General features: G+C 28.6%; 1 protein-coding gene across 1 annotated transcript; it reads right to left on the reverse strand.

Annotated features, from left to right (window-relative positions):
• Nucleotides 1–6,394: 6,394 nt before the first annotated feature.
• On the reverse strand, nucleotides 6,395–14,898 carry Pi3K68D (phosphatidylinositol-4-phosphate 3-kinase catalytic subunit Pi3K68D). The gene is made up of 3 exons (XM_016049083.3): nucleotides 14,594–14,898; nucleotides 13,045–13,277; nucleotides 6,395–11,451 (listed from the first exon to the last, which is right to left on the reverse strand). Exons 2-3 carry the CDS (start codon nucleotides 13,202–13,204, stop codon nucleotides 6,554–6,556), a joined length of 5,058 nt encoding a protein of 1,685 aa, XP_015904569.3. The 5' UTR covers nucleotides 13,205–13,277; nucleotides 14,594–14,898; the 3' UTR covers nucleotides 6,395–6,553.
• Nucleotides 14,899–25,140: the final 10,242 nt, after the last annotated feature.

Genomic DNA, 25,140 nt, shown 5'->3' on the forward strand with positions numbered 1-25,140 from the left:
TTAGCATAATAAAATTTGCTTCATCAATTTTCCAAAACATATAAATTTTAAATACTTTCTGTCTAAAATGTGTTTGAATATCATTGCATTTTCTAAAAAAGATATAAACTATGGAAATAAGAGCCATACAAATATAACTAATATTACACTGATATTTTCCTTTTAAAATCATCATTTACAAAAAGTTATTAATAAAAGGATATTAATGAAAGGAAAAAAACATATCTATAAAAATTTGTATGTATTAAACAAAAAGAAATTTTGCTAAATGGAAAGCAATAAAGTTCTTGTACAAATAAAAAAATTTATCAAGTAAAAAGCAAAGATAACATATTTTAATGAATTCATGCATTGATGAGTCTGTTTGTTGATTAAATCAAATTCATATACAATAGCTTAGATTATAATACATGTGTTGCTCTCAAACATGCAGAATTAAAAAAATTGTATGATCCCCATTAGTAGTAAAAATATTTTTTTTCTTTGGGGGGGGGGAGGGAAGAAATGTTTTTAGGCAAAACAAATAGAAAAATAACAAATATTAAAGAAATAAGATAAACACGAACAAAAGAAAAGTATACAGTTAATCTAAAATAACTCCACTAGCCACTCGTCTAGATTCGTGGCAGTGACTATGGTAACGAGATATAACTATTTCAAGTTGGGGTGTGGGGTCATTGTTTAGGACAGGATTTGGCTCGGGTTGCGGAAAGAAAGGGAATTTTTTTCTTCAGTTTACTGTGTTAATCCAAGTATGAAGAGAAGCTACCCTCACTGAAATGCACTAGTCTTGTTTCCATAGCAGCAGACAGCCTCAGATTTGGTGGCGGGGGGGAGTTCTTACCATACACAAACTATACTTTTCTTTTACTAAATGTATGGGTATTATCAGAAACTGTGTAATTTTTCTGATTTCAAAATTCATATTTTCCTCTCAAACATATTTTTGATTGAAAAACAATGGCACAGTTAAAATAAACAATCAAAATGCCATATTCATAAAATATATTCATCCATTTAATTAAAATATATCAAGATAAACTATTTTAAACTTTAAGTCTGGATTAAAAAATTATTTTTGTTGTTTTCCAGCTTGTAGAAAAACTTTACTTAAGAGCAATAAGTAACAAAAAATTTAATATCATTATAAATATTTTATGAATTTAATAACATTATATATGAAGTATACATCCCCATCAATCCTAAAATATGAAAAAAATAATATTTTTAAATTTTTTTTTTTATATAAAGGTAATTGGCGATCAAAATGTGCTACAGGTAGAGCAGAACTCTCTACCTATAGCAATACTTTGCATGCTTTCACCATTAGCGTGTGCAGAGTCACAGAAGAAGGAAGTACATTAGCTTCTGTCTTGATTTTCAAATAGATTAATATCTTTTAAGTTAGGAAACTACATGGAACTGGAGAAAAAAAACTACATTACACATTGTTATAAAAGAAAGCGTCATGAAAATTTAAAAAAAAATCTTATTGACAATTAAATACGAAAAATATTAAGAAAAGGAAAAATATCGAAGTACATTCCTATAGAACTGAAAAAAGGAGGAGAGGGTAGGGTCAAAGGCATGGAACTGGGCTACTCCCCAGATGGCGTATTCGAGCGTTGCGATCGTGAATACATAAAAATACTTATTTTGAACTCAGATTCAGATATTGATTATTTCCAGGACAGAGTAATATTCCCCCCCCCCCCTAAATCTACTCGATTTACAGACCTCTAATAACTAACCACATTTACATAAATTTAATGGTGTGGTTATGGTTTATATAGTTACAAATTATTCTTTACAGTTTTTCTAATTACTCATGATACAATTGAAATCAAAGCATATTGACCCTGTCTGTGATATTTCAAACCTATTTAGTGTTTCCAACTTAATTAAAATATAAAATTTGCTTGTCATAAAAGAGACTAACATGCAACAATTATTTTTATAATAAATGAACATTTAAGTTTGGAAACCTCAAAAAATTATGTATCACAATCAACACATTGAATGAAGGTTTTACAACATTATTAAAATTAAAAATTAATTTGTTTTAAAATTATACGAATATACTAAAATTAGGTTTCAAATAAATAAACATTTAAGTTTGAAAATCTTAAAAACATATTGCGAAAATTTTGAATTAAAAATTTTTTTTTCTGTTGCCCTGATGTTATTTTGATTGCCTGTATAAAATTTGTACAACAAATTAAAATATATTTAACATTAATAATTGTTATGAACACATTTTAAAGAATAATATTCATTGTGAACACATTTTGAACATTAATATCTGTCGTGAACACAATTTAAACATTAATAATTTATGTTTAAAATGTGATTTTTAATATTAATTCAAACCTTTTTTCAAATTTTCCACAAAAACTAAAAGATAGCATGCTGAGTACCAACATTAACATGAAGCTGAATTATAAAAATGAAGGTTAGATTTAGACTCTATAGAAAATTTAAATGAATGACTTAAAATGTATAAAATTAATTTTATTTTACCTAAGTGTAGAAAATAAGAAAGTTTAATTTACTTCAGAAGGTAACTTTCACAACTGAACTTTTTTTTTCTTCAGATTTTTCTCTTTTTTTTTTAAATAAAAACAACTTTTTACAGCAAACAAAATGTGTTACTAATACATCAGATTATTAGATAGTTGTGTTCGGAAACGACTTCAATCTACTTTGAGATACTAGCTCAGATATGAACTTTTACGCAGCATATTTGAAAAAGAAGCTTTCATTCTCATTCTTTCATATTTTCAATACATACTTCAGATAGTCTAAGGGCAAAGTGAAAAGGCTATCTTGTTGAGACACAGTTTCTGAAAATACCCATAATGTTGAAAATCAAACGGAGAATAAATAAATTTTAGCCTTAAGATACAGCTAAATCATGCAAAAATTTAAAGAATAAATATTATCTTTGGCACTTAGATACTTAATATTAAATTAGAATTAGAGACAAAACATCTCCCGAAAGTACAAAATGTTTATAAAATCATTTTGTGCAAGAAAATATATATAATCAGCACAAAACATTAATAGATATCCTATACGGAGAAACCATACAAAAGTAACAATAATTTTAGATTGATACTAATAAAAAAAAACACCTTTGTGTTAAATTATTATAGCACTTAACAACACATTGCAAAGAAGCAGTATAAATAACATATTTAATAAATTAGACTACAGACAACTTCTGACAACATGAAAAAAATTTGTGACTAATAATCGAAAGATATGTTAAATATATATAAGAAATTAAAATTATATTATAATTTCAAAAGTTGATGTAAATAAAATATTACAAAATTATTACAGAAAATACAAAGATTTATTAGGCTAAGCAACGGCAAAATATTATTATTGTAATAATAATTTCAAAACTGGGGCAAATAAATCACACACTTTTAAATAATTAAAATATTGAAAACTTATTTTTAATATTTTAATTGACAGTGCAGACAATGTGTAACAAAACTACAAGTCACTACTAATAAATAACTAAATTAAAAAACTAACAAGATTTAAAATCAAAATAATTAGAGGTAAGAAAATGTCTTAAAAACTGGTACAAAAAATTTTGAAATAATTTCGTTTCTTAAAAAGTCGATGGTTATATCTAAAAATTAAATCATCAGTAGATCTAAACTATCAAAAGATTCCTACTAATAAAAACTAATTAAATTAAAAAATATCAAGATTTAAAATGAATATAATTAGCTATGAGATAATACATTTCATAATATAAATTGGATAACTAACATCAATAATGGATAGTTTAATGCAATGAACAGAGAAAAAGTACAGACATAAACAATATTTAAATAAATATCACTAAATCTAAAAAAAAAAAATTTTCTCAAATAATTAAACTGTTAAAAAAATTTATACAGAAAGCTAAAATATATTTTTTATTTAGATCAAAAATAAATAAGTTGTTTCATATATTAAAAGCTGTTGATTGCAATATTTGTATATATGCAGGAAAAGAATTAAAATTCATTCTTAAAATAATTTATAAGTCAATAAGAATAATAATTCCCTTAAAAAATATGTTATTATTAATTTTAAATCGAAAAAATCAAAGTTTGACATGTTCAGAAAATTTCATTGTATTTTAAGCAATAACTAAGATTTGGAGTAAAAAAATTTAAGAATAAATTTAAAAATAAACTAATTTATTTAATATATCTGATTATTATTTACAAATAGAAAAATAGTTTCAATATCGTATAAATATATTCTTCAGTTCTCTGATTCAAAATTAAAATATTACACATTATCAAAAGCAACAAAAATTAAATGATAAAAAGCTATACCTCTTTACTTGGTTTAGAGAATTTTCTATTTCTAAAGAATGAAAAAAGATGCTTTTTTTCATTCAAAAATTTTGATCACATAATTAATTAAAATAGGTTAAATTTAATGATTGAACTTGCTAAAAGTATTGGCCAATAAAAGCAAATATTAATAGATTTAATATGACAGTAAATGAATTATAGTTAATATTATATAAAATTATTAATTTTCAAAAAATTTCCGGAAAAAAATAATTTAAAAGGAAATCATAAAATAAAAAAAATTCATTCCGCACTTATCACCATCCTTTAATAAAAGTTATTGAAATGTCAGTTGTGAAAATTAATGATACATATACAAGTCAATATGTGATTAGGGCAATATAATGGTAAAACACACTGGTGCAGTTAGCAATTTAACACCAAATTTTTCTGTTGTAATTTTTAGACATATGTTCTTCCAAGTTTCCAGAATTTCCACTAAATAACATCACAACACAAAAAAATATCTAATTGAATACAAAAATCATGTTTTTTAATCAAAACCAGTTTTGATCAGGACTTTGGATAAAAGTAGTTTTAACAGTCCGAAAGAGGTAAAACACAGTCAGAACTATAGAAAAGGTTTTAAACTCTCTTAATTTCAATAACTCATCATTTTTTCCTTTAATTTAAATGAATTGATAATAAAAGTAAGAGTGTGATACAGCGATAAGTTTATGAGGCCTATTAATAAGATAACTGAATAACAATATTTTGGGGGGGGGGTTCAAATATTTTTTTAGAAAATTTCAAACCATATATATATATAATATTAACATAATTTTAAATTTATAAAAAAAAAATTTTAGGGAGAGCAAGGCTGATTGTGCTCAGGAAAAAATCCGGATTTCCGGAATTATCGCTAACAGTGACCCGGAAGTTTCCGGAGATCTCTATATCTCTTCTCTCCGGAAGTTTAACTATAGAAAAGGTTTTAAACTCTCTTAATTTCAATAACTCATCATTTTTTCCTTTAATTTAAATGAATTGATAATAAAAGTAAGAGTGTGATACAGCGATAAGTTTATGAGGCCTATTAATAAGATAACTGAATAACAATATTTGGGGGGGGGGGGGTTCAATATTTTTTTAGAAAATTTCAAACCATATATATATATAATATTAACATAATTTTAAATTTATAAAAAAAAAATTTCAGGGAGAGCAAGGCTGATTGTGCTCAGGAAAAATTCCGGATTTCCGGAATTATCGCTAACAGTGACCCGGAAGTTTCCGGAGATCGAAGGTCCAGACGTTTCAAAAAATCATTCATCACAGAAGTTTCCAGAAATCAAATTTTCAAAGGTGGAACTTAAAAACACAGTTTATTTTATTTGTTTGTAAGGGAGAGCCAGAGAGATACTTTATAAGCTCATATTCATGATTAATTTTCATTTTTTATCAGTAAATAGTTGTTATAATCATAAACTCAAGAAAGAAAGACATATTTGTAAATTTTAATTACTTCTCCAGGTATGTGTAAAATTTTAAATATTTTTAAGGGAACTAAGAAATATTGAGAAAAAGGAAAAAAAACCTTGTTTAAATGTTTTTCTAATTTTTCAATTAAACTGTTCTTTTTTTTCTTTTAAACTTTTTAACTCTATGAATTTTCCGGAATTTTGACTTGAGCTCACAATCACCCCTGGGAGAGTCAGGACTCCCTCAGCAACCACTCTTGTAAAATAGGCTCATACAAATGTTAGAAATTGTTTAAAATTTAAGGAATGCACCATGCAATTATAAACTAGAAACTAATTGCAGTTAAGAAATATAATTCTTGGGTTGCATAAATGAAATGTAGCTGATTAATATTATAAATAAATTGAATAGTCAACTTTCAGTACTTAAAATGGGTCTCAGTTAAACTATTAAAACCAACTGAACAATATGAAAGTATGGCATTACATTATATTGCCCTAAGCAATATCAATGCTTGGTTTATTTTTAACCTTATAAACTTATATAAGAAATAAATGCAAAATTAATTCGCAGACATCACAAAAGACAAGTAATATACACAAATATTTTTTTTTTCTTTTTTGGTAATCCTTAAGAAAAAAGTGATCAAGATAATTTCATGCGATATAAAAATAATAAAGGAATTAATTGGTATAAATATTTTTTACAGCATTAACTACAAATTTTTTATGCACATTTTCAACAACACATATGTATAGAACAAACTAATTATTGAACTGCCCCAGAGGATACCACCTGGCTGATTCCTTTTTCAAATCACCGGATAAAGGAATTAAAGTAGCTCCGAGGAATTCATTTTCTTGAACTCTATCATAATCCCAAACTGATACATGCAGCGCCTTGTGACGTATAACTTCCAGCGGAATATTGTAAACAAGCATTTCCATAAATGTAGGATGGCAGTTTTTAGAAACTATCTTGGTTTTTCTTTTTGTAGATTTTGCCGGATCGGGTAGCAAATACGTTTTCACATACGGATCGGGTGCCGTGCCTTTCGGGGAACTGAGATTTTTAGCGTGCATTACCATAATAAAAAGTGAGTCATTTTTAAACACAATAGAAAGTTTCACTTGACCATGAATTTCATTCACTGATGAACTTCTTCGAGAACGAGAAGCAAGGCTCCTAGCTTCATTTTCTTGAGCTATTCCTTCCTGATCTCGAAGTAAAGGATGTAGAAAAGAATACACTAAATCACAATGAGCAATTTCTTCAGCCATGCCCATTAAAGATCGCAAGAACAGACTCAGCTCAGATTTGCGCTTGTCCGCAACTTCACGAACATTGGTTCTTCCCATCAAAGGATTCCCTGGCAATGCATGAAATTTTGCAAGCGGAAACATCATGCAAAGTTTTTGATGGAATTCGATAAACTCTCGATAAGTTCTGAACACGCACAAAGGATCGGGACAACTCTCTCTTTCTATTCTTACAACGTAAATGTAATATTTTTCGGGATCATACATTTTTTGATAGCCAATCACATCTGCAGAAATAATCTTCCCGTCTGACTCTTTTGAATAAGTTTTTGAAGTAAAAGACAAAACAAATCCGTCATTGTGGTCACCAGTAAATCTCAACTGAGCCAAGTTGTGAATAAAGAAATTAAATTGAGTGAACCAAGATTTTAAACTTTCTTGAATCATGTGAGTAAAGTGGACAGTAGCTTCTGTTTCGGACATATTTGGCAGCAAAGCTTTCTCAATATAATTTACAGCATTGTCAGACATTCCAGGAATTCCTGAAGATGTCATTAATGTAAATAGATTAAAAAATGTGTTCTTATAACTTCTTATAATATTAAAAGCTTGGCAGCAAAGATCAATAAAATACTGAAATTTTTTTGAAGGTTTATCACCACCATTAATCACATATGCCATGTCAGAGGTTAGGACAAAGGGTGTGCGATCTCGTTTAATACTTCCAAACATTTGAGAATCTCCTAAAAATTTTCCGAAATCAATGTGGAAAATGTGACCCGATGTTTTTAACATAATATTATCATTATGGCGGTCACAAATGCCTAAGATATAAGTGGCAACACAATAGCCTGCGCAGGATAAAGTGAAATTCTCTACTGCTTGCTGATATTCAAGTTCTGAATTGTTGTATTTCTGCAACCATTCTGCGATCGATCTGTCTTTAAAAGACCCAGTTAATCCAAGCTCTGTTTGAATTTTTCTTAAAGTTTCAGCTTCCGGTACTAACTCAACCATACCTTTTCTAAATTCAGTAGCCACACAGTTGAAAGTTACGATCTTCAAGTCGAGGCCTTCTTTTAACCACATCTTATCCATAATGCGAATCATTTGTATTGTAATCATATCCTGTCTCAAATCATCACCCACTTTGAAGATGGCTTCATTATTTGTTCCAGTCATGTCTGGAGTATGAAAGACAAGTTTTAAAGGCAACGTGTTAGAAGTAAAATATGAACAAGACTTACCATCCACACCACAAACTTCTAAACTAGGACTGAGGGGTAAAGAAGTAAAATTATCTAATAAATCGTGGTGAGTCTTTTCAAGTTCGTAAAATAAAATATTTAACCTCAAAGACTCTTTCGTATTTTTAATCTTATCAGCAGTATTTGACAAATCCTCTAGCAATGATTCTTGAGTTTGCAGGCGGTCACGCATAGCATGGCCCGCAATGGTTAACAGACTATTAAGCATAAGCTTCATTCTACCGCCGGCAATCGGATCGTCGATGTTCTGCTTCAAAAGCCAATACAAATGGTGAGCAACTCTAACGCTAGTTAAAGACCTTTCCAAAAGAAACCAAGCAGTTGGTGAATCATCCCACGGTTCATATCTCAGAATCTGAACCATTTGTGGCAAATAGTCACATAATTCATCACTCACAATGTCTTTCATCCAGGCTATAGCAGTTTTACGAACTTCTCTATTTGGAAAAAGTGGAGTTAAAAGATACAAGGAATCAACAGGTGACAAAGGTGTCCAGGCTTTCAAAAGTGAATAAATGTCTGATAAGCATGCCCAGTCCCAACCGTGAGCAGATAGTAAAACTTTTGGTAGTGCATTAGGATATTGTTGCAAGTAATACTTTCTCTCCCACAATAACTCTTTTTCATCCGACAGTAAAACTTTTAAATTATCTTTATCGATAATTTCCTTCAATACAGTCTGTTGATGCGATTCTAAACTCTCAAATGGTTTTATTTGAGAGGACACAAATTTATTATCAATGACAGGAGGAAACTTGACGGTGCAACCAAAATCTGGCAAGCGTACATGAAGAAGAGAGCAGTTTGCATCAGGATTCGAAAGGGACGGCCCACTGTTTTTCAAAATATCTGTGGGCCAAAGTCCAAGGAGAAAACACCCTTGAGCGAGTTCTTTTTCGTACGAGAACAATCTAATTCCACACCACCCAATACAGGACTTATTTGATACGTTGTTATTCGATTGTTTTGATTCATTTGGATTCAAAGTCCCCCAAAGGGTGAAGTAAAGAACAGACTCTTCAGGGAGGGTACACATGGAAATATTTTCAAACTGCAACCATTGCTCAAAAATAATTCTTGGAAAAAAACTTTTAGATACTATTGATGTTTTAGAAGTTACAGAAGTCAAAATTGAGTTACCATGATTAATTTCGCACACTATGAAATAATTGGAAAACATAGAAGTGACACTAGGTTCTAATCTATGAACAACACCAATTTCAAAAAGAGGAGTGTCTAGAAAATCAGTAACCATTTTTTCTTGATGAGGAATATCCGAGGACTCAACTTCAAAATTTGCTCGGAATGCTTTAGCATACATGGCAAGCAATTCATGTACAGCATGCTGCAAATGAGATAAACTCAACTCTAACAATTCAAAGAGTTTCATAAGATCTTCCCCATTGGATTTCTTACCACTCTTTAAATCGCTCAATGGACCCAATTCAGGTAAAACATCAAATTCAGATTCTTCATTTTTATCATATAAAAGGCAAACATGAATGAAAGCTGCAACAGCATCTGTTATTTCTGAAGTTTCAACATGAGATAAAAGAGTACAGATAGCTTTAACAGCTTGCACCACTCCTTGTGGTTTTAAGGACTCCAATATTTCAAATTTCAATGCATTGGATTTTGTTTTCTCCATCTCTCTCTCCAAAGTATCTAAAAGTATACTTAATGAATCATAAGAAATAACTTCTTTTTTAATACAGGGAGCAATATCTTTGTATTTGAAATTGGTGTCATTTATATCATCATTTTTGGTTCTGGCAAGAGGACGTTTTAAATCCTTGATATCGGTCAAAGTCAAACAAACTGGCTTATCAAACTTGTGGCATTGGTGCACATATTCATAGTCAGCTAAAGTTGAATGGGAGGTAAAGTATTCCGACAAACCTTGAACTTTAAGAACAAAATTATCCATACACAAAGAGGATGCATTTTCAAATATCGAGCAGACAGTATGACTGATAATATGCTCCACACTCGTGCTTACGTCGCACGTGAAAGATACAGGCCGATCAGCGTTAATACTCGTAATAATTAGTTTTATGCTTAAGGAATCTTCCTGGTAGCTATCAAGCGTTGGGCTTATAACCAAACCAGCATTTGTAACATGATCATCGAACGAAAACTCGATCCTTAACTTTCTGAGTTTTGAGCAAAAAGAATCGATTTCTTTATTGTAGTTATCATTCCTGCGCATAATTTTTAATATCGAATCAGTCTGCTTCCCATTACAATCATTGTAGACCTTTCCTGAGGCATCTTCTGAGTTCACTTTTTTAGGAATCGTTTCACAGATTGATACAGTTTCGAGCACTGGCTCAATTATTTTTCTATCTGTTGTATCTATACCACTGTGTTCCATAAACGGCTTCTCGAGTGGCGGTTCAGACTTAGATTTAACAAAAATGTCCTCCTCAATTGAGTTAGTTGCATTGCTGAGGGGATCAAACAATTTTAAAATATCATCATGACATTTGGTTGACTGATTGAGTTTTGTGTCCTGATCTCCACAATACAGATCTATAAGATTACTGTCACTTCTTTTCTTCATAAATTTCAATATATTTTCTAAATTAGCTTGAGCATTATTATTTGCAGCAGTTGCAGCATGATTAATTACGGCATAAGTAGTTTTATTATTTGAAACATGATTGTTATTATTTGGCATGGAGAACCTTGGCACAGGTATAACTGGTGCAGAGGTAGCAATGTTGGGGGCTGACTTACTATGCTGGATATCAAATCCGAATACATCTCTCTTAAACTGATACTGATACATATTGTTTGTAAATGCAAGTGCTTGTTGGCCAGATTGATAAGTAGCATATGATTGAGAATATTGAGAAGTTGAATTAAAATTGCTTCGAATGTGTGTACCACAGTTGGTGGTTGATGCATTGTTTTGAAACAAAATATTTGGCCCAGGTTTTCCAAAATTAGAGTTAGTCATAAAATTATTAAAGCCAGGACTGAACGCTTGAAAATCAGAAGATCGTCTGTAAAGCTGTACTCCACTTGTAGGAGCAGGAGGAACAAGATTTAAAACATTGATTTCAGTTTTCTGCTTTGACGTTTGAAAAACTGCATCAGAGGAAGGACGAGGTGGTAATGGCGGGGCATCACCTAAGGACAACAACAAAAAAAACATTGTATGCAGAAAAGTGAAATAGAAAATTTTAAAATAAAATTTATTGAAAATTAAATTTCTCGAAAAAAAATTTTTTTTTTAAAGACAAATACAAACATAAAAGATTTATAAAAAAATAATAAAATAAAAAACTGTCTGTAGAGTATATTTATATTAATGTTGAACTAAGAACAATTATTAAGAAAACCTCCCTATGTAGCACCCTAAAAAAGTACTATGTGACTGCTATGAACCCTGACAACAGCATTTCAGTCGATGAGCAGTATTCAAACTAGTCTGCAATGCTAACAGCATCTGAGATTATTATTGCAAAATTCAGTCTTAATTTAACATGTATTAAAAACATGTAACAAAAAACATGTTAAAATTAACATATAACAGATAATATAACAAATAAACAGACAAAAATTAGATACAAATAAATTTTGTAATTTAAAATTGATATTAATTTACATTTTTTATGCAATACTTTAAAAAAAATAATAAAAATAAAGGAATAAATCCCAAAGTAAAAGTAATCAATTCAAGTAATTCCGAAGCTAAGGTCATCTAATCAAGTAACTAAAATTTTAATAAATGTTCATTTTTCTAGTCTTATAAATTTTTTTCTCCTAAATATTCGAGTTAGTTAAAGAAAAGTGATCAGAGTTTTTTTCAAACCACCAATTTTCTTAAGCTTATATAGTTATCTGCAGATTAGCAAACAAATTTTATAAAGGAAAAGATAGTAATTGAGTAATTTAAGAATTAAAATTTATTTTTCTATTTCTCCTTTTCTCAATTTGTTAGCCTAGCCACTAAAAAAAATGTCAGATTAAAACAAATCTGCAGACAATCTACAATAATAATCTGCAGGGTCTGCTACCATGCTTCCGGATTTCTGCTATGGACCAAGACTAAATCTAAAACAAATATTTGCAGTTAAGATGGAAATTAAGATGCTAACATAGAAATAAAATGATGACACAAATAAAAAAAAAAAAATTAAAAATTTAATTATAGTGAAATTAGCAAGAAAGAAATTTTTTTTAAAATAATATAATTTTTTTTTAAATAATAAATTTAACTTACAGCCCCATGAGAGTAAATTTATATAGTTATATAGTATTTTGTAGTATAATTTATATACTAAATTAGTTTCTTTATACTCTTATATTCTACATATAAAATTACTTCACATAGAAAAATATAGTTGAGGTTTACAAACTTTAACCTCAGGCTCACGATTTTCTTGCCCTAATACTTACTATTCATTAACCTTAAGCTTTTCTCTTACAAACTCCTAAAAATTTCTCCAAACAAATTGTAAATTCAAATATATATATATATATATTTGAAAAATTTAATAAAATAAGAATTTGAAAATCTGTAAATTGTAATTTATAATAGAAAAACATAATAAATATAATATCAATGTTCCTACAATTCATGAAAATAGGTCTATGTGGACAAATATAAATTTTTATAAACTAAGAACACAAATAAGTGAGAAAAAAAAGTGAACTTAAAGTGAAAAAAAAAAAATCTCAAACTTTTTTTGATAAGATTACATTAAACTTTAAAATTACCTTGCTGAACGGGTGTAGAGGGCAAGAAGTTATCACTAAAGCAATTATTTGAATCATTTGGAAAGGAATTCCTGCTTTCGGATCTCCACATAAGTGGGTCAGGAGCAGAATTGCCTTGATTCCAGGAACTGCCTTTTGGTGGAATAGGAGGGGCTGCCATATTTCAACTCATGTGAACTGATGCATAAAGCCACAAATTGGATCAAACCATTCTTTTATGACTCTCAGTTCAGCTGGGAATATTGACAAAAAAAATATATCATCAAATAAAGGAGATTAATTATCATAAATAAATATATCATACAAATAAAGAAAAATATACAAATAATGTTTTATCTTTTTTGTACACACTATAAAACAATGCACACAGTTTTAAAAAAAAATTATATGCTTTTTTTGAAAATCAGCTTTAATGCCACTATAAAATATTTACACAAATTTCAAAATTAATTAGTTCCTTTTATTTTGGCTTTAATGGTATTACAATAGATTTTTACAGATTTTGAAATATGCTACTTTTTTGTACTTTGGTTTTAATGTTATTATGAAATATTTACACAAATCTGAAATATTACTTCAACATTCTATTCATATTTGCACCTTTATACAATACTTTAGAAACCCACTCTAATGACCCTTGAATCTGAAATACTAAATTAATTTAGCATACTAGAACTGGCGTAATTGTGTTACAATATCATGCACATTTAACAAATTCAACAACTTATTCTTGTTTGAAGTTGAAAAGTCTAGTAGGAAATCTTATTTTTATGATCTAGATAAATATGGGCTTAAAATCGCTGTACTTCTACAATAGCAGACATAAATATGCATTTTTGTAACACTGTGATTAAAGTTGTGTCATTAAACTGAATTTAGATACTTGGCACCAACCATTTTTGCCATACAATTGATAACTAAATTAACTACATATAAAAAAAATTCTGAAAAATTTGACAGTAGACAAGTTTTAATTCTATATTTTAGCTAAATAGATATATTACATCACATAACACTTTTAAACACTTGACATTTCGCTGCGTTTTTAGTATTAAAAAATAAATATTGTAATTTCACATGCTTGATATTAAATATAATTAAATACAAGTGCATGTTAATTGCTTTTAAATAATAATTACAAACCAGTTCTACCAAGAGTAAATTTGAATAATAATTTTTTTCAATGTTTACTGGTTTAAATAAAATTGTAATTGACATTTGATATCGAACAGACAAGTCTGGAGGGTGGAAAGCTCAAATTAAAGAAAACTTATGACTGCATTTATTCAAAAGTTGATTTGTAATAATTCACAATATTTAAAATTATAGTCAGAAGTAAATATTTTCGTTGAAGTAAAGTAAAAAGCAATTTAATAGGATTGGAAAATGTAAAAACTAATAAAATGTAATTATTTTTTTTTCTTTTTTTAAAAAACTATTGTTTACTAATATAACCTGCTTAATAACCTTAAACTAAGAGTACAAAATTTCTAAAAAAATCACACTCATTATAACATAATTTAAAAAACCAATAAACAGTCTAACTTACTACTATGAATGCATAAATATTTATTTAAATCAATGGTAAGCTTCGAACGCAGACGCAACAGAAGAGGAAAACAAATGTTTGCCCACCCTCTCACAAGAAAAATAATACATATTATTAACAGTAATGTAGTGAGGAATAGTTTCAAAAATATTTCATTCAACATAAATTGAATTATGGCCTATCATATAATTTCAGCAACTCATTCCACCCTGTATTGTTTATTTACATGCAATTCATTAAACCCAAAAAGCTAAACATAAACAGCTGAGTTGACCATAATCCTTTGCAAATGAAACTTCCTTTTTGTTGCCATCTTGAATAAAGTAAACATTTTGCCAAACAATATTTAAATTTCTGTTGGCAATAGTAGTTGCCAACAAAAGGACGAGCGATTAATCCTCACTTCGGCCGGATCACGCTATTGGTCGTAGATGACATCACTGTTTGGGGGAAGGGACATGCTGTGTATTGCATAGTAAATTGGCGACAGATCTTGATTTGGCTACAGATTTTAAATCTAGCTTTCAAACGAGCTCTGTTTACTCGTGGTATTAATGTTTCTTGTTTTTATCTATTAATGTTTTTTTGTTATTATTAATTATGAATCAGGTGATTTCCGAAAAAATATTTAAACGAAATAAAAATTTATACGAGCATGTAAGAAACGTTCATTAAGCTGATGTAAAAACTAGAAGTTTGAAATGTCCTATGAATGGGAATATTTATTATAATCAAAAAGTAATAAAGACAATATTCACATTTTGAACAGTTTTGTGGTAATTTTTATTAGAATCTAAGTAAGTGATATTAAACAATACTGCTTTTACTTCATGAACTGGGGCTGATCTAGAAATGCAGGGGGGGGGGAGGCTAAGCACAGAATTTTGGTCATTACTTTAAACTAAATTTAAATGTTGTTTGATTATAAAGTTTTTAAAATTATTCACAACACAACTAAATAAAGATCAGTAAATTTGTATCAGTAAATTTGAGCTTATATTTTTATCAACTTCGTTACTTTATAACTGTAAAAGATAATTCTCAAGAAAAAGCTACAATAAAAAAAAAACGTCTTTGAATATTGTATAGTATTCATCTTATTTATTTATTTTAGCTTTCATGAATTTCAATCAATTAAAACAAAAATACTGTCAGAAATACTCAAAAGGACATTTACCTATCTCCCCCACCCTAACGACGACATAATATTATGTTAACATTTACAAGGAAGAAATAAATCCCGAAGCACATGTTAATACAAAATTTGTCGCCAAAATCATACGAACACCAGCCAATAGCCACCATCTCCCTTCCCCCAAACAGTGATGTAATTTTCGACCAATAGCCTGATCCGGCCCAAGTGAGTATTAATCGCTCGTACAAAAGGGGTTGTTGTCTCTTGAGCTCGTAAAGTATGTAGAGCGATATTTGGTCAATTGGGACAGTGGCGTACGCAAGGGAGGGGTTTAAACACCCCCCTTGAGCTCAGATAAAATGGCAAAAATAAAAATTTTAGTAGAAATTATGCATGCTACTATTTTTTAAGATTATATATTTTTATTTGCCTTATGCCTACTTTTTTTTCTCACGGTATTTCTCAGAATACTGAAAAAACATTTACTATAATAGGGTTGCACTTTTGAAGCCAAATTCACGTGATACTTTTACGGACTGGTTCCTTTCTGTCCTGCCAGTATAGTTTTCGAGACTAGCTGTCATTCGCGAGGTCTTTACGCGATGATTCTGGAATCCTAGACGTTCTGTCGTCTTAGAGACAATTCGAGAATTTTGGAGATTCGGTGAAAAATTATATAAAAGGGGGAACAGAGTAAAGGGGAGTTAGTCAGTCAGACTAAGAGTTATCTCTGCCGCTAAATCTGTTTTGTTTTGTCTTAACAAAAAGTTCATTCAATCGCCGAACCCGTCGTCGCCACTATTTCGACTAGTGAAAAAATCAGTAACAATACCATTGGAGATACTGTGCTCGTTGAAGTTATTCATTCCAGCTCGAAACTTTGAGATCCTAGCATAGCGGATATTTCTGTGCCAATATATGTATATACATATATATATATATATATATATATATATATATATATATATATATATATATATATATATATATATATATATATATATATATATATATATATATATATATATATATATATATATATATATATATATATATATATATATATATATATATATATATATATATTTGCTGTTCTTGGATCCTTAGCACGTCAAAACGCATGAATTTAACAATTTTTAATTATTTTGAGAAAAAATCACGACCTGAAATTAGTGAGGTGACAGCATCTAGTACCAATGTAAGTTTTTCTGTTGTACAGAAATGTGATACTTCCGTTGAAGAAAACGTTTCTAGCATAACAAAATCTGATGAATGTTAAAGTGGTCCTCAAAGTGTTACTTCTCACCCATTTGACATTGGACTTTTTTCAGAAGATATTACATTATGTTCCTAAACTTAAAAAATTAAATCAAAATTTAACTAAACAATTTTGTCTAAATTAGGCTAATAATAGCTGTCTAAATTAGGGAAATAATCCTTATGAAAAAATCGAGGTATAAATGAGGTATAAACGAGGTATATTCTAAAGGTATAAAGGAGGTTGTTATTTAAATACGTCGTAAAGGTTGAAAAGGGTGCTAATGAATACATCAAAATCAATCTCAAATATACCTTAAATATACCTCCAGAGGTATATATGTTTCAGCCTGAAGTATATTTTTTTACACTTGTGGAAGTATTTATTCAACAACCTAAGGTGTGTCATTCTATACTTCAGGTTATTATAAATCAACCTCAGGTGTATTTTGTTCGACATCAGGTAATTGTTTTTCAACCTCAGGTATATAATTTTATGCTTGTAGAGGTATATATTTTTCAACCTATGGTGTGTCATTTTACACTTCAGCTTATTATAAATCTACCTCAGGTGTATTTTGTTCGACATCAGGTAATTGTTTTTCAAACTTAGGTATATAATTTTATGCTTGTAGAGGTTTATATTTATCAACCTGTGGTGTGTCGTTTTACACTTCTGGTTGTTATAAATCAACCTCAGGTGTATTTTGTTTTACCTCAGGTAATTATTCTTCAACTTCAGGCATATAATTTTATGCTTGTAGAGGTATATATTTTCAGCCTAAGGTGAGCCATTTCACACTTCTGGTTGTTATAAATCAACCTGAAGTGTATTTTCAACAATTGGAAAGGTTATTTTTAATTAGCGCCATGTGCTCCATGTTCTACCTTAAGTTATTATTTCGTAACCTCAAGTATATATTTCTGTATTTTTAGAAGCGTTGATTTATCAACCAAAGATGTTTTTTTAGCACTTACGAAGGTGAGGTGTTATACGGACCACCTAGTTTATTAATTTTCAGACTCACTATATAAAAAATATAATATATATATAAAAATATTATTTATATTACATGAAGACTAATGTACATTACATTTTTTTCACTAGTAGAGATCATTTATCAACCTGAAATTTTTAATATTAAACCTTCGGCAGTAATTGCTTCTTTTGTTAAGCTATAAGAGAAGATTTCAAATGCATAATTCTTCTATAATTTTAATAGATTGATTGAAATCATCTTAAAATAACACTTATCCAAATTCCACAGTTAGTAAAAATTATTTATGGGAACTCATACTCGTATTTTTAGAAGATAGTTGTCTAAGGTGCTTAAATTTTTAAAGCTATAAAACTACAAATTTAAATAATTAGTCAGCTCAAATTCGAAGTACTTTTATTTAAAACTAAAATTTCACTTTTTTTACAAACCAACAAAATTATTTTTTTATGATTTAAATTAACTGGATGAAATTAATTTTCCTTTTCAGATAAATATCTTCTGCCATTTCTATTCAATCCTCGTAGCTAAAAAGCATGACATGTATCACAGACACAAAATAAAATACACTGAAGACACTATTACCATTAACAACATTTACAGAAATTCAAATATACAGGGCGTTTATAAAGTCTCGGACCCATTTTGATGTTTAATAACTCATAAAATAATAAAGATAGATTAAAATTAATAACATAAATGTTTAGATAGACTCAAAAACTTTCATGAACCTTGTCAATGAACTTCCACGTGTGCCCCCTTCGTCGCACGGAGAATATCAAGTCGATAGTCAATTTCACGCCAGGTAGCGGCAAGCATGTCGGCATCCACAGAGGCTATTGCGGTTGTAATTCTGGCTTTTAAGCCATCAATGTTCGACACGATCCTCCTGTAAACATTGTCCTTTATAAATCCCCAAAGAAAAAAGTCCAGCGGCGTTATATCAGGTGATCTGGGTGGCCAAGGAATTGGACCTCCTCGCCCAATCCATCTTCCTGTAAAATGGTCATTCAAAGAACTACGAACGATGATACCCCAATGAGGTGGTGCACCATCTTGTTGCAAAAAGACATGTGGCTGAAGCTCTTCTAGTTGTGGAAATACGAAGTTTTCCAACATGTCTAAGTATACGACTGATGAGATTGTCTTTTCTGTAAAAAAGAAAGCTACCTCTCGTGAAACTGACTATCGACTTGATATTCTCCGTGCGACGAAGGGGGCACACGTGGAAGTTCATTAACAAGGGTCATGAAACTTTTTGAGTCTATCTAACCATTAATGTTATTAATTTTAATCTATCTTTATTATTTTATGAGTTATTAAACATCAAAATGGGTCCGGTACTTTATAAACACCCTGTATGATTCCAATCTTATTATGCAATTTTAACACTTTTTATTTTTCTATACATCTGTAACATTATGGTACTTGTAAGTTTAATAATTAGATTTCCTTCCCTTTCTTTTTTAAAAATCTTTAAACTCAATAAACCTAGTCTATATTTTTCAGCTTTTTGTCAGACTTCATGAAACTAGCAGCTTTTTTTTAAAATTTTGACACTGATTCTGAAAAGGACTTATGTTATTGTCAATCACATCAGAGTCTCTTAAAAAATAGTTATTTTAATAATTTTTAATCAATGTAATCTAGAATCTACAATCGTTTAATAAATTAAAATTTTAAAGTTATGTACCAATTTTTATTCTTTTTTTACACTCAATTGAATAGAACAAATTACATTCTGATAAGGAGCATTTATTTTAAAATTGTGAGTAATTTTATGTGAGGAAAATGTCTAAAAGAGAATGATTTGAAATAATACTTTTAAAATAAGTTGAGTATAATATCTCCTATATAACTTATAATACCGAGCAGAATAAAACTAATAGATAGTTGTTACAAACACTTGTTTAAATATAAATACACATCCCATAGGATGAAACTCAAAATAATGCATATTACTCTCAACAATAAATGTTTTTATTTGCAATTGATTTTATTCAATTCAGGATTAAAATTGCATACTATACTGACTTATTTCTAAAATATTTAAGATTTCCGAAATCCGCACATTTTTGAAGTAGTGAACCATAAACAGCTGCATGAAAAAGCTCATAACCTTGAAACAAATTGTCATATAAACTTGAAATCGAATTTAATTTAATTCTGCCCAATATTCTAATAAGTAATAACAATCTGCTTAGTAAATAATTAACGTGGGTAAAATGCGAGAAAATAACATGTAATGAAAATAGCAGTTTTCTGATCAAACATGAAGAAGTGAGCTAGTACAGTTACTAGTTTTCAATTATCAAATATCTAGCAAACTATTGTTATCAACAATTACACAAATTCTGTAGTTTATTAGGAGAGATTATTTTTTCTTTTAGGTATAAATTCAGAACTATATCCTAGGGAGGGGAAGGCTGATCAGTAGCCTGCTTGTCTCTTCTTCTGCGCCGCCGCGCATGTGCTATTTACAGCCTAGGCCATCTCAGCAATATCAGGGAACTGTGGATAAGCTCTGTAAATATATATATATATATATATATATATATATATATATATATATATATATATATATATATATATATATATATATATATATATATATATATATATATATATATATATATATATATATATATATATATATATATATATATATAAACTTTGCAACAAGTATCCAAACGATAAGCATACAGCTATAGTAGAATTTCAAAGCAAAATTGCTATTTTAAAAATCTTTCAATTTTCAATGATTTATTTATAAGAGAAATTGTGAACATTTTTCACAATTTATCAGCGTGCATACTGCTACGTTAAAACATATACATTTAAGCAAAATAAAAAGAATAGTTCTATTTGATTGAACTACAAACAATAAAATATACTGTGCATAACCTGCTGTAACGATTCACCAGTAATGTTACCCTCAACAGTGACGAGAAATATTTCGGTTATTCTCTCTTATTGCTAAGCCTACAACGATAGCCTCAAAGAATATCCTCCAACTTAAATTATTTAAGATCAGGACGCGTCGTTAAAACAAAAATAATAAAATTTAAGTTTCAAAATTGAAGCATATTTGATTAAAAGTGATAAAACTAAATTAATAAATGTCAAGCACACTTACCGAATTTCGAATAGACTTTCGATTGTCAACACACACGCCATTTGCCGGCTCGCATGGAACTCTGGGAAGTGAGCTAGTTAATATGAAGTGTACTTTAAGCAACCTTAAAACAAGCTTAGGTACAAATAAAATGACTTCAACACCTCAATAAATACCTCACTCTCTTTAGTTGAAATAAGGTATATTTTTTTATACCTCATAAATACCTCAATATCGTTAGTAGAAAAAAGGTATATTTTTATACCTCGTAAATACCTCACTCTCGTTAGTTGAAATAAGGTTGATTTTTTTATACCTCATAAATACCTCTTTTGTTACAAGTGTAAGAAAAACAACCTCGTATACCTTAAAAATCATCTTATCAGTCTGGATGATTTGAAGTGAATTTAAAACAACCTCAAAATAAGCTTAGGTATAAATAAATGACTTCATATACCTCAATGAATACTTTTTTATCGTTAGTTGAAATAAGGTAAAAATTTTTATACCTCAAAAATACCTCTTTTGTTACAAGTGTAAGAAAATAAACCTGGTGTACCTTAAAAATCACCTTATCAGTCTGGTTGATTTGAACTGAATTTTAAACAACCTCAAAACAAGCTGAAGTATATATAAATCAACCTCGTACACCTTAATTACAACCTTTACGAGGTATAATTTTTTTTGCTGTTTTCTCTGCAACCTTAAATACACCTCAAATATACCTCAAATCAACCTTAAATATACCTTAAATTTTCATAAGGGAATAGTGATTTATTACAGACCAAATTTCTTTTAGTAGTTTCAGAAAATTATGAACACCCCCCTTGAAAAAATTCTGCGTACGCCACTGAATTGGGTATAATATAAAAAAAACACAACTACTTCCATTTAGTAGGAATAACATTTACCATGACGCAATGCTAAATTCTATGCCACTATCCACATAAATCAATTATTAATCAAAAATAGAATATCAATTACTTTTCTTTATAATGCAATAAAATCTGATGAGCAGCTATTTAAACTATCAAACACTTCGGCTGGGATTCAACTGAAACAGTCTTAAGACACGCCACTCGACGTATGCGACGGTCTTAAGTTCGGGAAGTTACGCCTATCGTCTTAAATAGCTATTCAAGTGAAACACTTGCGTCGTATCTTAAATGTACCCTGGCTTAAGACGGGGATTTTGTTACCTGTTTCTTCCATCAGCAGTGACGTCAAAAATATTTTTGTCCAATCAGATTCTTTTGCACAGTGAATAAACAAGGAAAGAAAGCTACAAGCATATATCGCATATCGCGTAATAAAGCTTCTTTAAAAGCTCCATTATTAGTTTCCGTTTATTAATCGTTGATGTTTTAAATTTATTTGAAAATAAAAATATAAATTCGAAAAATGTTTACGAAAACAATAGTGATTGCAGAAATTTTCAATGTGATCCAACGAAAGAAAAACAATTAAGATTTAAATAAAATCATACACATATCTAATAACAATTGTTATTTTTATTATTAATAGTTTTAGTTCTAAGGTGTTTAAAAATTTTAATAAATAAATTTAATGATGGTAGTAAAAGAGAAAGAAAAAACATTTATTTATAAAATAAATTAAAAAGAACCTTTATTTTGTGTATTGAATTAATTTTTAGTTTCCTATTGGTTAATGCATAGTCTTATAAATGAAAAGTAACATATTTCAAATAATTATCAATATTAATATTAACTTCAAAAATTACTGATGCTTATTCTAAGGTAGAAAGGCTTTATAAAATATTTAACTATTTTGCTAGACATGAGAATAATAATTTCTCATAGCACATTTTATATGTATAAAAACAATATTTTTAAACAACTCAATTACAAATAATAATTTAATTATCTATGCGGTGCTGTTTGTTGTTGAGTGTACTTTTGAATTAATTGTTGTTAATCACTTTAAAAAAGAAAAACAATGAAGCTAATGACTATTAATATTTTAATAAATGCATTGTTGTATGATACTTTTAATGAGATTAAATCGTAACACTGAATCCTACATTAGCCAAAAGTAAATATGAGATATATGTTAGTTGAGTGTGAAATTGTTTATTTGAACAAATTCTTACTCTTAAGAATGACATTCATGAGTATAAGCTTATCAGTATGCTTTAATTTATCTTGTGCCTTTTATATATCGATTTCTATCACATTAAGTTAACCTGTCCCTCTTTTAGCAGAAATGCACTTCAAGGGGAATAATTTTTGGAAGAAAAAAACTTATCTTTTAACATGATTCAAAGCACTTTATTCTCAAATGAATACCATTATAAATTGAACAAAAAAGCTGGAATTTAATTAAGTAAAATCCATATTATAGTTTATTTCTAAAGTTGCTATCAGTGCTTCTTGCTTCTTTTTAAATAAAAAACAAACTTTAGACCACTTTAACTTTTTAGATAATAAATTAAAAATAATTGAAAATAACTATGAAAATAAATATAAAATTGAAAAAGACTATATTGATATAAAATTGAAAAAGACTATAATTCAATACTACTAATCATTATTCAGAAAAGTAAAATTTCTAACTAATTAACTCTGACTTAATTTATGTTATTTTCTAAACTTGATTTTTGGTTTAGAATAAAACTGCATTTAACAGATATTTTGAAGTTAGTCAAACTTAGATTTAATCATATTATGATAGACTTTGAATCAGTAGGTCAGTACTCAATAGATTTAAAAATCGGTTAAATATTATTGATCTTTTTTGTGAGAAAAATGTATTTCGATAGCCTAAGTGCTATATACAAGTTATTTTATGTATCTAAACAAACTGACTTAAAAACCATATTTGATAACTACTTTATGCTAATCTGCAAGAACTGAAAAATTTTAAAAATTATAAATTTCAATTTACTATTAACAAGTACCTAACAGAAAAGGATAGACTACTTCTGAATCTTATTTACATAATATAACTTTAAATTTTTTCTCAATTAGTGAAATTTTTATTACAAATATTAATACTAATAGTAATTTTAAATATTAATTAGGGTTTTCTCCACTTGTCATTTTTTAAAAGAAAAAACAAAACATTTAGCAACAGAATTACAAGAGCTAATTTCTTAACCCAAATTTATTCAAGTAAAATCAAAGAGGAATAGCTATCAAAATATGGAAATAATTCTGTTAAAAATTTTCAAGTCTCATCTTTTAAATTAAATACCATGAAACAGTAAATGTGCTTGAAAGTGCTCATAAAATTTTTCCATGATTTTGAGTTTAGAATATTAACGTTGTTTTTCGTTTTTAAAAATTTTGTGTTATTATTCAACATTAAGAGTTCAGCATTAGAGTTAAAATTCACCATTAAAAAATTATTAAGATTATTTTTATTTTATAATTTTACCAATAGGTAACATAAATAATGAAATCTGTATAAAAAAATATTTGTTGAAAAACGCCTTTGGTATATTATCCAAGATTTGTTTCAAGTGCTCATACATAACAGCACTTATTTATGGAAATTAGTATGCTCTTCGTAACAGAGAATACAATACATATATTTTGCATACTGAATGTGATAAGGCAATTTAAAATTTGATCACAGTATTTTTAAAATTTTTGATACACATATAAAACAAGTCATCAACTAAATAGTATTCATTTAATATAACCCAAGAAAGAGACCTATAAATCCTAACTAATAAAAACTAATTACAAATCTGCAATTAGTTTTTATTAATTGGGATTTAATTAAATAATTGTTTGAATCAATTATAAGCACTCTTACCTAACAATAAAAGACAGTCTATTCAACTTCAGAAACAGGTAATAATTGTATCCTGATCTTCAATCACTCCTGGATGTTTTAAAACAAGCCAACAAATTTCTGCTAGAGTGTATGGCAATTTTTTATTACACCATCACAAAAGCATAAATTACCAAGCTTGTAAGCATTTCACTTCCTAATTTCTGTAAAGTTTACATCCATAAACAGCAGTTATGTCTGTAATAAAATAAGTTCACACAGCCAATATTTATTGGGAGATTTT

Source organism: Parasteatoda tepidariorum, chromosome 3 (genome assembly GCF_982258835.1).
Source record: "Parasteatoda tepidariorum strain Cologne lab strain chromosome 3, Ptep-v5.0, whole genome shotgun sequence".
In the NCBI taxonomy this organism is placed as follows: domain Eukaryota; kingdom Metazoa; phylum Arthropoda; class Arachnida; order Araneae; family Theridiidae; genus Parasteatoda; species Parasteatoda tepidariorum.

Excerpts from the sequence above, each read along its gene's own strand:
- Pi3K68D (XM_016049083.3), bottom strand. The coding sequence starts at position 13,204 with ATGGCAGCCCCTCCTATTCCACCAAAAGGCAGTTCCTGGAATCAAGGC. Across the intron at positions 11,452-13,044 it reads CTCTACACCCGTTCAGCAAG|GTGATGCCCCGCCATTACCA; the intron begins GTAATTTTAAAG and ends TGTTGTCCTTAG.